The 15,621-nt window shown below is 42.9% G+C and overlaps 1 protein-coding gene across 1 annotated transcript in view; it reads right to left on the bottom strand.

Annotated features, from left to right (window-relative positions):
* Positions 1–15,615, bottom strand: part of GRB2 (growth factor receptor bound protein 2) — a 50,078-nt gene extending 34,463 nt beyond the window's left edge. The window contains exons 1-2 of the mRNA XM_027691525.1: positions 15,519–15,615; positions 10,586–10,805 (exon numbers count right to left, since the gene is read on the bottom strand). Of these exons, the coding sequence (XP_027547326.1) occupies positions 10,586–10,663 (78 nt within the window). The 5' untranslated portion in view covers positions 10,664–10,805; positions 15,519–15,615. The remainder of the gene's footprint in view (positions 1–10,585; positions 10,806–15,518) is intronic.
* Positions 15,616–15,621: the final 6 nt, after the last annotated feature.

Here is a 15,621-nt window from a genome sequence, read left to right as displayed (position 1 = left end):
GCGACATCATGCAGGTGTTTGTAATCCAAACAGAGACAGGTGGACTGAAACACAAACTTTTCAAAGAAAAGAAAGCTCAACAGAGTTTACAGAAACATTGGAAGCCTCTTTTTACTCAGGCTCTTCCTTTTTACATTACCTAAAGGGAGTGAAGGTAACAGCTTGCAAGATTCCCAGACATAACAAGCTGTAAAGGGAAGGGGTGGAAGCCAGGAAATGTGGGTCAACTATAATCACTTTGGTTATCTTTATTTTTTGTGACCCTGGAGAGAAAGTTGGTGGTTTCACTCTGAGTTTTCCTAAGCAGGAAGGTTGGACTCGATGATCTTAGAGGTCTTTTCCAACCTAAATGATTCCATGATTTTAGGGCGAGTCCCAACAGTCTTTATCTGTCCATCCTGGCAGGGAGCAAGGGACACTCAACCTAATGGGCAATTTTCAGGGGAAAAAAAAATGAGGAATGTATCCCTTCCTAGTAAGGAATAAGGAAGAGTCGAGACAGCTTGATGCTGGAATAAAGTTTAAACACCCTGATACAAACAGCCAAACCAGACAAATCCACACAGTTTTGGACAAACTGTAGCTTCATGAGAGGTAGGGCAGAGGCGTTGGTGCAAGATATATTTTAAGAAATAAGGACAGAAGTGAAGGCAAGGAGGAAGCAAAAGCAACTTCTGCTTCCTCCATTCCAGCGGTCAGCAGAGCTGAATTGCAGCCCACACTTTATCACTTCCAGGAGTTAAGGACATGTCTTGTCAAAGTAGTGTTTGAGGGCATGCAAAACATTACAGACACATAAAATTTAGCTGTGGAATATCTGCACGACAGGCTTTCCTGATATTGTCTGGACAAGGCATGTTTGTCAAGCTGATGTTCATGTCACCAAAATTCAAGCATTATTTGAAGGCAGCTTGGGAAAAACAGCATTTTAAACGCCAAATTTCACCTTTAAAGGTTTTCCCTGTCCTTGTCTCCATCATGGCTGCCACTTCCTCCTCATTTTTCTCTGTGCATTTGGCTCTTCCCTTCTTCTGCAACTGCAGGGACACACTTTGAACCCTTGTTCGGCTCCCCCCTCCCAAGAATTTGGGCGTTTTCCCTGATTAGTTATGGCTCCAGTAGTAGTAAAGATTAGAGCACAAGACCTGAACTGCTGAGAAGCTCAGGGAAACACCTCTTAAGTAGAAGTGGCAGATTTTCCAGAGGAAATCACAAAAGATACACAATTCTGCAGCTTAAAATCCTATTTATTCTGAAATAATTTCACTCAGACCAGGAATCTAAGCACAGCTCTTCCCAAGCAGACCATAATCTACTGTTAACAGCAGAAAGTAAAAGCCAGATCAAATGGTTACAATATCATTTTCATACTTATGCTAAAGATTTGTAGGTAACAAAAGAATACTCAGAATTTGACTGCACATAAGGACTTATAATGGAAAAACCAACTCAAGCTCAGCAAGAGTTGCAAGAATTTAAAATTTTGTGCCAATTTCTCACAAACCAGAGGCCTGACTAGTCTTCTGCACTAGCAGAGCTGCTATGATTAGTGGAACCTGCTGGCTCATACATAACTCATGAAGAATTCCCCCCTTTCCTCCCAAGGGAAACAATTTTGCATAACAGCAGCACTTCTTCCCCCCCTCCACAGGTAAACCTGTAGAGTTTTAGTGCAAGTTAGAGCAAGAAGTAGGTTGGCTCGATGCAGAAAGCATGAATTCCAGAGACAAATTATTTAAATAAGAGGTTTTAAAGACTAACAGTATAATTACAGTTCAGATGAACTGAAAAAAAACCCCTGCTTTCTGCTCTCTGCATGAGGTCCAGCTGCAGTGGAGCCAACAGGCAGCTCCCAACAACGCGTGCAGGCTGACACGAACACATGCAAAGCAGCTCCATCCAGCAGGTACAAACAGAATAAATCCACTCTGTTAAGTATTCTCTTCTTATATTTTATTTATAAAGGGCAGCAACGTTTGAACCTCGCAATTCTAAATTAATTACTCTACAGAGGCTGACGATCTACTTCCTAGACAAAAATAGCTGCTCCTAACTTTTGCCTCATTCCAGTCACCGTCCTGACCTGCCAACATGGGATCAAAATCCAACTGATTGGATGGACCTTCAATGCCAGGACTGTCTATTTGTTTTCACAACCTCAAACTGTTGGATCCAAGATCAGGTAGAGAAATTCGAGTGAGCAATTATTCCTTAAGGGGATAAAAAGCCTCTTAGGCTCCTCAAGACATTTAAGACATTTTTAAAATGGGCTTTTATTCAGTATCTAGAGAAAAACACTATTCTTTTTGTAAAGAGAGAAATACGGGCTGAGGAAAATTATGAACACAACCATTTAAAATGCAAATTTCAGATACATCTCATAACTAATCAGGAAGTATTGTAGAACAGCATCTGGGATTCAGGACTATAATAAATATCCTAAAAATAATTTTCATGAGCAGTTTTGGAGACTGTCAGTTCACTTTTTGCTCCATTAGAGCTCAGCTGTACAACCCCATGTGTTTAGCACATGTCACCACGAAAAAAAACACATTCTTAAGTTTGTTAAAGCAATTCTCACTTGAGTTGTCAGATGGTGGCACCAATCATGCATACAAGCCATGGGAACAAGTTCAGGCTGCACCACAGACATTCTGCTTCACAACAGTTTCTGTTCCATTTGAACACCTACTCTCAGGAGGTGTTACAAGATGTCTTCAAAGTTGAAGGCTTGTGTCACTCACACAGTGCTTTAAATACTCAGCAACAGGGCATGAGCCTCAAATGTGACAAACAAGGACAGCCCGAGGCTTGACAGACTGACATGGACGATGCTGCTGGGCTGTCTAAAGAGGTTTGGCTATTTGAGGGAAAGGAATGACTTTATACAGGATTTCCAAACATACATAATGCAAAAAAACCCCAAACAACCCACCCCCAAGATCACAGAAAGTATTCTCCTGTCTTTATTTTCCCTCCCAAGGGCCAAAGCATCTAAAGAACACATTTACTTTCCTGTGTCCCTTCCAGTCACTGGTGTTTGCCCAGCCTGGAGATAACATTAACTGCCACTGCAGGGCCAGCAAGGGAAATGAAAGAGCAAGAAGCTGGGGGATGAAGCTGCAGATAAGACCTTGTGTATCACACTGCTGCAGTATCAGTGTGCTGATCTGCCTCCAAATGCAGAACACATACAAGTCACCTACTCATTTGCATTTCGAATTTAACAGAATTGGAGAAAACTGGAAACGATAGAGATCAAAGGCAGCTTTCCTAGAAAAAAGATAAATAAAGCAAGTAAAAAATAAAACACCGAGACCTAGTGCCTCTTTTCACTAGTGCCCCAGTGAAACAGATAACTCCACAAAAGCTGCATTTCTAAGTCTGTAAGACTGGGCACCAGAGAAAGAATGAATGCATTTGCTTGGACACTTTTCTATATAAATATTCCATTCACAAACCTCAGCTCCATCTCCCTGGCTAGAACCCATCCCACCAGCACTAAAAGAAGCAAGTGAGGGCAGGGAGGAAGAAGGGAAATAGGCTTATCCTTTGCTACACATCGTGCTAATTAAGACCTCCAGAGTAGCTGCTCAGACATTAACTAACTCAGACACGTTCATCCAGCGTCCCCTGTGAGTTCTGTAAATCACATAATGTGCTTACCACAACTGCAGCTACCTGAGAGTTCGCTTGGCTAGAGCTAGAGAAGATCCAGTCCCATCTCCTGGCTATGCAGTGCAGACATTGCCACAAACCTCTGTGCAGAGGGGTGTGACAGACTTACTGCTACAGCAACCCTCTGCTGTCAAACCTGGAAAGGACATTCTGCAATTCAACACCACAAAGCAGAAGAAAGGTGATGCCACATAACACAGTCACACAGAAAAAAAACTCAAACCAAACTCAACTCATGTATGTTGTCAAATCCTTTGCTGATGTTCACTATGTGAATGGTTTTAAATGTGCTTTTATTGAAGGTGTGTGGGGGGGTGTGTGTAGGGGTGTTTGCTGGATTTTTTTAAAAGTTGTTTATGGTTGTTGTTCTAAAACCAGCTCTCATTTTTCAAGCCTTTCAAGACATGCGTAAACAAAATTATTAAAAATTCAGCAAAGGTTTTAATTCAGGGATAAACAGCAAGTTAAGTATGGAAATCTGCCATCATCGGTATAATAGCTTACATTAATATAACAGCACTTGTGAAAATGTCCAAATGTATCTTTAGTAGTTCTTCTGGTTTAGATTTCTACTGTAAAATTAATCAGGTTTGGTAAATGACAATCCCTTTTTGCTCAATGTGAGATCATAAGATTTATTGGCTCCAGTGTTGTGAGGGCACTAATTTTTAAAGAAACAGAATTAGTTTTGTCCAGTTTTCCCCTGAGGTTTAGGCTTCAGTTATTGATTTCTCCTATATAACCACTGGCAACTTTAAAGCACAAGGGATTTTATCAAGGGGTCATATAGTTCACTGCTTAAGTCAGGCTGAGCTCTACACAGAAAAACTGGATTTCTTATCTCCCCTTGCTTGGTTTGATCTTTATTGATTATAGAGAGAAATCAGGAAAGTCTGACTGTCACTACAAACAGGATTCCTCATCCCCCAGTTAGCAGGGCTCTGCATAGGAACTGGAAAGCTATGATACATTCCCAATCCTTTATATGTGCCACTGTGATTCCTAATCTCTCTTTTCTTTCCCCAGTTGCAATTAAGCTCTTACTGTTACAATTAAAAAAAAATTTAAATCAAAGCTAGTTCATAAACACGGAGGATGTCCAAGAATAACAGATTATATTGATCTGAAATCCTCAGCCAATTCCCAATCACAACAGTTGACAGGAGAGAAACGTCACTGCACTGAAGAGGGAGGCAACATTTTTGTGTTGCCAGTAAATAAAACCAAAGCACATGACACTGGTCACAGTTTGACATGCAGGTCAAACAAAGCAGATAAATAATTTATCAAGCCAAAATGTGATTTGCTGCTCTGCCTGTGCTGACACTTGTCAGGAGTCTGTCACACCCAGCATATCACAAGCTGGACCTCGCAGAGAGGCTGTAACAGCTCTTGCATTAAACTGGCAAAAGGCAGCGGAGTTTCAAATTAGCACCGTCTTGCTGGTTATCAGAGAACACAACGTGTTAAGGCAATAGAACAAAACCAGCTGAGCTGACCACCAGCTTTAATCAGCTTTTGTTTGACATTCAGAACTCCAGCAGCCTCAGGTAGTACACAGCTTGTCAGTGGTCATCTTTCTCTGCTTTCAGTGACATGTTCAAATAATCATCGTGTACAGTTTCTAAATGAAAACAAAGATGTTGTTTTTAAGGAGGAGTGTGTTTACTCCCTGCTTGAAAAGACCACTTTACACCTTCTGTGTGAAATACTCCATATTTATGTTTTCTGCACACCTCTAACATCACAACCTTGCTCTAAGCAGGTCCAAGCTCTCTTACAAATACAGAACACGAGTGTTTTCTTTTTTAGGCACACACACCTTGTGGAGGTTCAGTAGTTCCTCCCCACACCTGTCACCCTGATGAAGTTGGCTAATGGAACACAACTCATCTTGAGATTATTCTCATATATGAGGAAAAATATTTGAGAAGTTTGCACTAAAACAGAGGCATTGAACAGCTGGGCAGACCAGAAGAATGCAACCTCTTATAGCAGCATTTCTTTGTAACACAGATCTTCAACTGCCAGCACATCAAATCAGCTACCTTAAAGATAACTGTACTTGGTTTTATGATTCTTTGTAATGTTCTGACAATTTTGCCTTCTTAGACTGCAATACTGATCACATATTGATGACAAATATCACCTTAATTCAAGGCAGGCAGCCAGGGAACACGACCTAGGAGTACCTTTACAAATCAGGCATCACATACAGCAGAGCTGCCACTCACAGCTAAGTCAGAATTAATCGAGGTTAGAAGGGCCTCTGGAAGTCACCCAATCCACCCTCCTGCTCAAAGCAAGTCTAATTAGATCAAAGTGCTCAGGGATCTGCCTGGGTATCTCCAAAGATGGGGATTCCACAACTTTTCTGGGCAACCTGTTCTAATATTTGACCTATTTCACTGTAAAGCTCACAGTGCTTGCAATTTGTCTGAATCATTAATTCAGAAAACTGTTTCTCACATTAAAATCAACATGACCACACTGAGCCCATCCCCTTACACAAAATGGGGAATGACAGAGGAGTGTGTAAGGAAGGGAGAGAAAGAGTGAAGACAATTTCACCCAAAACAGGAAAAATCTTCACACTACTCTTCAGCAAGCCATGAATTTCTGTTCTCTAGCACAGACAGAACATAACAGCACAATGAGGTCACAGACAAGGGATGAGAAAGAGCAGAAGGGACACACTGCTCCCCTCATTTATTGTACTCCTCCCTCTATTTGAAACTGTTCCATTCTATCCTGACACACAAAAAAAGGTTTTCATGCAGGAACTGAAAATGCCATCTCAGCATCAACTGTTTGCAAACACTCAATCCTCTTAAAGGCTGACAAAGAAAATAAGTGTGACAAACACCCACGTGGACAGAACCTGTGGTGACTGTTCAAGTGTATGGTCGGAGTAGGAAAAATAATCTTGACTTTGCTGAACAAAGTTGCCAAGTGATCAAAATCCTATCAAGGAAATCTTTCTTTTAGCACATAGGGAAGCTGGTTTGTGTGTCACACAAAAGTGAAAACCTCAAAATTCAAGATGATGGCCTTCTACTTAAAACACCACCTGAGTAATTTTACTCATAAAAACAATCTCTAAGCTGAATTAATTTTGCTGACAGCTACTGGGAACAGGAACTTATTCAGTTCTTGAGAAGATCACTTTCCAGCTATCTCCCAACCCCACGACAGAAGGAGAAAGAGGAAATGGAGCAGTGGTTTACAGTTTTAAAAACAAAACAAAACTATTCCAGTATTTGAGATACTAATTAATACATTTAATTCTGCATTAACCATACAGAAATGGTTTTCACAGCACCATGGCATTAACTGTACACCTCTGATTAGTTTTAAGAGGAGTAGAGAAAAGAAATGGCAATGAGATGACAAAGAACAGTGATTTTTCCTCCCTTTTCCCCCTCTGGGTGCTGCCAAACCACCAGCACACCTTATATCTGAATACTTGCCACTTAGTACAAAGGCCAATAGTTTTGGGGAACATAAAACCTGAATAACAAACATGGAGACTGAAGCTAATTACTCCCAACTTCAATAGATACAGCAGAAGTGAAAAAGCATTAGGGTAACCATCAACTCTTCAAAAATCTAAATTTTAAGTAGAAATCCCTCAGTTTCCTTATTTTAGTTTTTTAAATAAACAGGACAGGCCACCTTCACACCCCACAACCCCCCATAGGGTGCCAGTCATCAAGTTCTTGTGAAGCAATCTCCAGCACAGGAAACGACCAGAGCTGGAGGGCTGCAGCACTGTGCTGTACTCAGAAGACACAGAAGGAAGCAGCAATCTCACCTTCCTGTGGAAAAGGTTCAGCAAGTAGCAATATTTAGAGTCTTTAAGGTTTAGAGAAAGCTGTCAGTGAGCACCAGCTGAATGGCAGTATCACACACTGCTCCAGAGCCACGAGACAGAAGGGTGAGGGACCCACTGTGCTGCCAGGCTACAGAAATCACAGGAGCAGCTTTTACCACACAGTGCCGACAAAAAAAAAAAAAAAAAAAAAAAGGCCAAGCACTTTTCCTCTTCACTCAGCTGTTTTACAATTGCAAGGCAAAGGTCAACTATCTTCATTCACTTTTGGAAACCAGCCACAAGATTACTAACAACCAGCTTAATGGCTACAGTTCAAGTGCTATTCAATCAGGTCCCAAATCTGTGGGTAGGCAGCAGTAATGGCACATGACATCATAGGCAAGTTATCTGCTGAGGTCAGAGCAGGCAGACTGGGCACCTCTGCCTTCGCTCCCCACAGAGAGAAATGGGAACTGCCAAGGAGTGGGAATCACACTGTTACAGATTTTGTTCTTTCCTTAGTGTGGCCCAGGCTACAAAACAACCTTTTGCCATCCTCAAACATCCCATCAGACCCCAGGGTTGTCTGGGGGTGCATCACGACAGGTATCTCCCGGTTAAAGTTGTCACTGTACACCAAGGGACACCTCAAGAGCAAAGGGGGCAGGTGCATTTAACATGTTACAAGTTTATTTCTCTTCCCATTTCATTCAGGGACAGGAGGACTGACCTGGTTAATGAGAGATCACATGGAGCACATGACTGGGATGCCCTGAGATTTCTCAGTAGTGAGCAGAGCTCCAACAAATAGATCTGGAATGTCTGATGAAAATAAAATTTCCATAACCTCAAACCCATTTGAAGCGAAACAGACTTTCCAAAATGACAAAGTGCCACTGAAGTGAACTGTAACAATTCTAACTCGTTTTGGCTTATTTGTCTGAAATTTGCCAGCTTTACACAGTGACTCTGACCACGCTGCACAGAACTCAGCTCAACTATGTGCTGAAGGATTCCTGAAACTCCTGAAGTTTCCACCGACTTTATGGATAATCTTGAGGAATTTACCATTTCTGTGACTCAATTTATGCATACAAGAAATAAACATGTAAAATTTCTAAACATTTTCAGAATAGGAGCTGAAAGGAAAGGAAATACAGAATAAAGAATGGTTCATTGATGTTGTGAAGATGTGTTTGGCCTAGGTACTGGATAAAGTAGGAAAATCCCTCTGTATTCCAGGAAAAATACAGTTATAAATGCAGTGTAACAGCATACATACCATCTTGTGTCTATTTGTGTGACAAAATTTGTATCTATGGGAGAACATCAAGTGGACAGGACTCCAGAACATCTTATTATCAGCCAATGTGTACAGCTGCAAGACTTTTATCACAGACTGAACTTTAAAAAGTCTAAAAAAAAAGTTATATTTCCTTTAATTCTTAGATGAGAATATATTTCTAAACAAATGCAAATTTTAGAAGACATTTTTTCAGGTACTTCAGCAAACTTCCACACCAAACTAGACTAAAATAGTTAAGAATACACTTTAAAATAAACTTTATTATACTTAATTCTTCCTTCCTGTTCAGCATTTTCTACAAGCTGATTTTAGCTGTGCTCTACTTCAAATACACTGTAAAAGTTGAGGGCAATTAGTAGTAACCCAAAATAGAAGAATACAGCTCAGGTTAAAAAAAATAAATGCAAGGTTATCATAGGAGGTTTATAAAATTCTGACAGTCTCAAACGTTTAAAACAACCAAAGGAAATATTCTGATAATTTACACACACTCTGGCAGTGAGGGGTACAGGTCTAACAGGAGCTTTTAGGCCAATTATGGACCAGGGATGTATACAGATGCAATTATTTTATAAGTTAACAATCTCAAAGCAGGATATATTTTTGCAGCCTTTATCTGTTGATGGTCATGTGCTTTTAACAAAGCCACAGTTATTGAAATATCAGCTACTAAAGACATGTATTAAGTTTACACACAGAGGTTATTTTTTCCAACTTATCTTAAAATAGTAGTTAAAAATCAAGCCCTTCCTTGGCAAAAATTTTGAGCAGATGAGTAATCCCACTGAGGTCTGCAGGACTTGATTTGTCAGCATACACACAGTTACATCTGCAGAAAGGCACCTCTCAAAACTGCTTTGACTCGAAGCATTTTAGAAAAAAGCAGCTTAAAAATAATATTAAATACATCACACTAAGAAGGTAAAGACCACCTTAAATGTTTATAGAGAATAGTGACTCTGAATGAACTCCATTAAAACATTCTGCAATATGGTCTTCTTCCTTGGAAGCAACAAAGCCCTGAGCTATGCTTCACTGAGGCTAAATCACTATGGATTTTTGCATTTTACTCACTTTCCAAAATAAAATTTTAGGCTTGTTCTGTGTGTCCAGTTTTATTAAAGTTTTAGAAATTCAAATATTTTTCAAATTCCAGCAATATAGCCAAGATGAAGCCTTAAAAGCCTTTGATATATTGAAAGAACTATAGACCAAAATTCCTCTAATGCACTCCAACATTCACTTACATCTGCACAGATCCATTAAATATTCAGCCACAAGCTTATCACTCGAGTTCATCAGGACTGAAGATAAAACTCAGCTTCAATATTTGACAGCCTGATGCTAAAAGATTATCTACTGAGAAATAATTCAATCACCGTTCTTTGATATTGGGATCCTTGGGAGGAGGCAAAGAAGAGGAATACCAAATTGATCTTGATTATTTTATGGGGCTTCCTCTCATAAAGGGGAATTCAACGTAGAGATTATCTTCTACTTCTGCTTATTTGGTATCGTGTTTATGACTAAGTTCTCAAATATTCCAGTCTCAGAAGAGAGTCTTTAGAGACCGGGATGCATGCTTAACATTGAAATAAAACGGCTTCTCCTGCTGTTAGAGAGGTGTGACTGAGATTTTGGAGATCTTGAGGCTCCCTATTAAAAGGAGATGGCGCTCCCCGGGGACCCACAAGAGCGTCAGGTCTGACGGACAGGAAGAGACTCAGAGAGCAGCCGAACAGCCCGGGGGTAAAGAGGAACCTCCCGAGCCCTCACCCTCCACCTACCTTAAGGACATCCCCCCGCTTGAAGCTCAGCTCGTCATCCGCCGTGGCTTTGAAGTCGTACTTGGCGATGGCTTCCATGCTGGGGCTGCCGCGCCCGGCGGTGCGGGCGGTGGGCAGGAAGCGCTCCCCGAAGCCTCCGCTGCTCCCGCGGCGGCTCCCGGCTCCGTGCGAGGCGCCGGCCCCGTCTCTCACATACAGGGAGGCCGGGGGACGATCCGCCCTAGGGGAGGGGGAGGAGGAGGAAGAGACGGGCCATTAGGGGAAGTGGCACGGATCGATGGCCGGGGCCGCGCCCAGCGCCGCTCCCTCCGCCCGGCGCGGCGCGGCCGCCGCTTCCTCCCGCCGCCGCTCGCCCGGGCCGGGCCCGCCCCGAGTGACGCGTCCCGCGGCCAATGACCAACCCGCCGGCCCCGGGGGCGGCCCCGGCACCGACCCGCCGGGAGCCACCGCCGGCCCGCGCCCCGGGGCTCAGAGAGCTCCGCTGCCCGCGGGGGAGCCGAGCCGGGCGGGTCCGCCCCGCTCCCGCCTCTCCCGGGAATCCTCCCGCTCCTCGCACCGGTGATTACGGCGATGGAACGGGGGCACAGCCCGCGGGGAAGGTGGGCGGCGATGGGCGAGGGGATGCGCTCCGCTCCCACCACATGCTGCCCTGGGAAAGACCCGTGTGGAGACGCAGCCTGCACCTATGGCTTGGGATCCATGGATTTCTTCCATTCATACAGCTCGTGTAGATTTAGCTACAGCGAGTTAGACAAAGCAGAGGGTGCTGCTGGGTTCTTGGAATTGAAATGCCTATCAAAAAGTGTCCTCAAATAACATTACACAGAGACAAAAGTTTGGGCTCACTCGAACATAAAAGTAACCACTCTGAAATTCCAGGGTTTTGAGCAGCAGAACACGTTAAAGAATATTCATAAGCACAGTGTGAGGGACAGAAGGTTTGTGTTTCTCTTATGGGCCCACAGAAGAAATTACATCAAACTGGGCAAAGCATATATACACACTGAAACTACTGAAAAGGCTTAAATCTTGATCTCAGGTTATAATAGGAAGGATTTAATCTAACTCCAGCTACACTTGATAGCAGAGAAGGTAAACAGTAAAAAAAAAAAATAAAGACAGTATACAAATTAAAAACCATGAATATCCTCCTGAAGAACAAGCAGAGAGCTGGTACTTGTCAATGACAACTCAAGACAGGAGAGATCTGACAAACACTGGTGAACCCACGCACCTGCTAATTCAGGCTCTGTGGTTGCAGCCCAGAAAGAGCCCTGCTGCATGCAAAGGCAGCAGATGGCAACAGTAATTTCTCATTTCAGAGAAAAACATGCCTTACATAAATGCAGCTCAGCAATTAACACACTTATATTCCACGAGTCCCATGTTTGTCCAACCTTGAGCTCCCTGTAAAGAATAACGAAGCTCAAGGCAAACACCAGAACTGAGATTCTGTCACAGGAATCTGGCAGAATGAGAAGAGGTACGTACAGGATTTACCTTGATCAAAAAAAAGACCAGCTTAGCAGAGTCCCCACGTGGACAGAGCTCTGGGATTTCTCTGGTCCTCCCACACAGCGATACCGAAACATCAGCAAGACTGACAAGACTGTCATGAGCCAGGAAGATCCCAAGAGAACAAGCTGCCTGTGCTACCCTGACTGGTGGAAATAAATACACTGTATCCAAGCTTCGACCAGCACACATATTTAAAGTCATCCAGTGTATCACCCAAACTTAATTGGTAATTCTAAAAGACTTAATTTTAAAGGTGATGAAAAAGCACCTTTCTGATGTGAGTCTTCCACACCATACCAGCACACTCCCACAAACAGCAACAATAACTTTCCTTCACCAGAAGTATTTTCCCTTTGCCGCCTCTATTGTGTTGTGTTCACCATCTCATCTTTCCAACCTGGCCTCTTGGGGTTTTTTAACTGATGGTATTGATAACTTTCTGCCATTATTGCAACATTAAGGAGCAACACAAGTGACCATGTACGAAGCAATGGAAAATGCAAATGTTTGCTCAACGCTTGCACTTACACTGTCCTATACCTGTTAGTATGAACAGCATCTATTTCTATTCCTCCTTAAGTGACAAATATCACTGGCAGCAACCTTTGGGTGTTTCTAACAGCACTGCACCACATGTGAAGATGTGTGTGATTATATGGGCACACAAACACCTTTCAGCTTGAAAACCCGGAGTTCCAAACCTAAGAATGTAACAGCAAGTTGCACAAATTAAAAGGCTCAGGCACATCCAAAGAAAGAAACTTCAGCTGGTAAATGTTCCTTTCTTTGGGGTACACAAGTATTGTTACCCAGGACTGCATTACCAGCTAAGAATTACTTTTCTTTTTAACTGAAGGGGTTAACACACAACTGCCTTAGAGAAACTGATGCAGCATTTCCAAGAACTACACTGGCATTTCCCTGAGCTTACCAGCAGCACAATATCGGGAAATTTTCCAGCGCAATTCAAGATGAAAGAGATTCATCATGCAATTTTCTTTACACATGCATTGGGATTACTACCACCATCATATATATTGTCAGCATATAAAGCAGTGATGTTTTCAGGTAACAATGTTAACAGCAGCTGCAGCCTAGAACAAAACTAACCATCCTGACTTTAGGCAAAAGTGTAGCTGAAGTTTAGGCAACAAACTTACATGTAAAACAGGGAAAAGCTTTGGAAATATTAAACCAAGATACTTACACAGTAAATGTCAGGAAAGGTAAACTCAGAACGTAATTCCCTTAAAGTCACTTAGAAAGCATTTGCTGTTCACAATCTTATTAAATAAGTTCTTACACACAGTCGGGCATGTAATTATTAAAATATGAACAAACCAACTGCACGAGGGGAAAAATGAGCTTCCTGGGGTAGGTCTGTGCCCACTGAGCACAGCTGTACATGCTTCATGCAGGACATGTTACTGTAGTGAGCCCCAGCAGACTGCAAATGGAATAAGACTGGTATGAATGAATAACAGGCAATATATGAATACAATGATTACATGTTACAAAAATTACCAGGTGATGTTGCTAGAGAAATGACTAAGATTTCTCATAATATCAATATCTCTCACCTTACTGTGGCTTAAAGCAACATACTTCGTTTGCTCTTAAAAAAAAAAAAGTGGGGGGAGAGAATGAAAAGGCAGCAGATGCAGCCAACAGTAAATGCTCAGCAGCAGCAGTGCTGCAGCTCAGGATGGAATATAAGTAATTATAAATACAAAACTCCCTGTTGTGGCCAACAGGAAACAATTCTCACTTGCTTTTCAACAGATATTTCAAAAGCCACACAGGCAAAGGTGGGCTTTTTACACTGCTCTTACAAACAGCATGGTTTTTAAACAAGAGAGAGCTTTCTCATTGTTCTCTTTCCACTGTTTTACTGCTCTTCTGGAAAGTGATACAGGCAGGAATAGAACAGACAGTTTAGAAAAGCCAAAGTGAGGGAAGAAAGAAGATACAATCAGTGGGAGATTTTGGAAAGAATCAGATCCTAAGCTTCATCAGCTGTTCTAGGACAAAACATTATTAAGGGTGGTGGAGAGAAAAATGTGTGGATACATCATCTGGAAGACATGCAGAAATGGAAGTGTCAGGCTGTAGACAAAAGAATAGAAAGCAAAAATTATACGGGCAGAACACTTATTCATATTAGCCAAATAAGGAAGCACAACATAATAAAGGAATGAGGTAAAATCTAAATTCAATTATCAACATATAAACCCCAGAACATTCAGGATCACAAATGATACTCATGATCCAGCAGCTTAAAACCATTCAACTTCCTTAAGGACCGAAAAACAACTCCAGATATCACTTACAAAACTCAGCTACAGCACAAAGCACAGATAATACTTATCAGATCAAAACATTTTATCAGGTAACAAAAAACTTCACCTCTGCCAAAACTTATCTGCTAGCACATTTTTTTTTCTTATTTTAAACGGCATAAAGTAGCTTTAAACGTCATGAGCTTGGCTGGCACTATGAAATACTCAAACCACTGCGTGACTTAATCAACATAAGAGATGATAACAACTGAAAGGTCTTTTTTCGGTACAAATTCTCAATATCCAGTTTGCATAGAAATGGATTACAAACAACACCATGTTTGAAGAAGATTAACCATCTGTGATCCTTCAGATTTTGTCCCTTGACCTCAGGCATTTACTAAGTTTTAAAACAAGGAATTAACTTCCCTAAGCACTGTATCTATGAATTGCTCTCGCAATTATTAGCTGTGCTACAGAACAGTTTTCTCTTTAGGTTATAAAAGAGATGTCTGAGTCAGATGTTGTGGGAGTTAACAAGACTGCATCACTGTCTTCAGAGATCATTTGAAACTATATTGGCAAGTCGAACCTTACCCCCACAAAACCAACACTGAACGTCAGGCAGGAAGCTCAGAAAAGAAGGAAGAGGCTACGAGAAACACGTCCTTCTCCATCACAGAAACTCGCGTCTGAAGCACGACCCGAAAGGCGTTTGGAGACACAAAGGTAGGGGTGTTATCCTGCCTACATGGTGCTTTTAACCTCTGGGAGCGGCGCAAAGTTATGGAGCGCTCTGTAGGGAATAGTAAAGATAAGCCTCAAGAACCACGAGCAGAGCACACTCCACAGCAGAGGAAAAAGCCCCAAAATGAGCCCCGGCCCGGCGGTCCCCAGCACGGAGCGGTACATGAGCTGGGGCTCCCGCCGAGCACACAACGCCTCTACAGCCCAGACCTTATTCCATCCCCAGGGGTAGCAGAGGCCCAGGGGAGCGGGGCCGGCGCTGAGGCGGCTCCCAGCGCGGAGCACAGGCCGCGGCACCGGGGGCTCGGCGTGTGCGCCCCTCCCCGCCGCCCCTCCCCGCCCAAGCACGGTGGGCGCTGAGGGCTGCGTGCCCGTCCCGCCGCACTCACCGCGCAGCGCTGGGCGTTCCCGCCGCCTGCCCGGCCCCGCGCGGCCCGGCCCGGCCGCCGCTCCAGCGCCGCCTCAGCCGCCGCTCCTGCCCGGGCCCGGCCC

Source organism: Neopelma chrysocephalum, unplaced genomic scaffold, assembly GCF_003984885.1.
Source record: "Neopelma chrysocephalum unplaced genomic scaffold, ASM398488v2 Primary Assembly neopelma1_84, whole genome shotgun sequence".
In the NCBI taxonomy this organism is placed as follows: Eukaryota; Metazoa; Chordata; class Aves; order Passeriformes; family Pipridae; genus Neopelma; species Neopelma chrysocephalum.
Note: the sequence above shows the minus strand (reverse complement) of the source record. Positions and strands in the feature narration are given on the sequence as shown.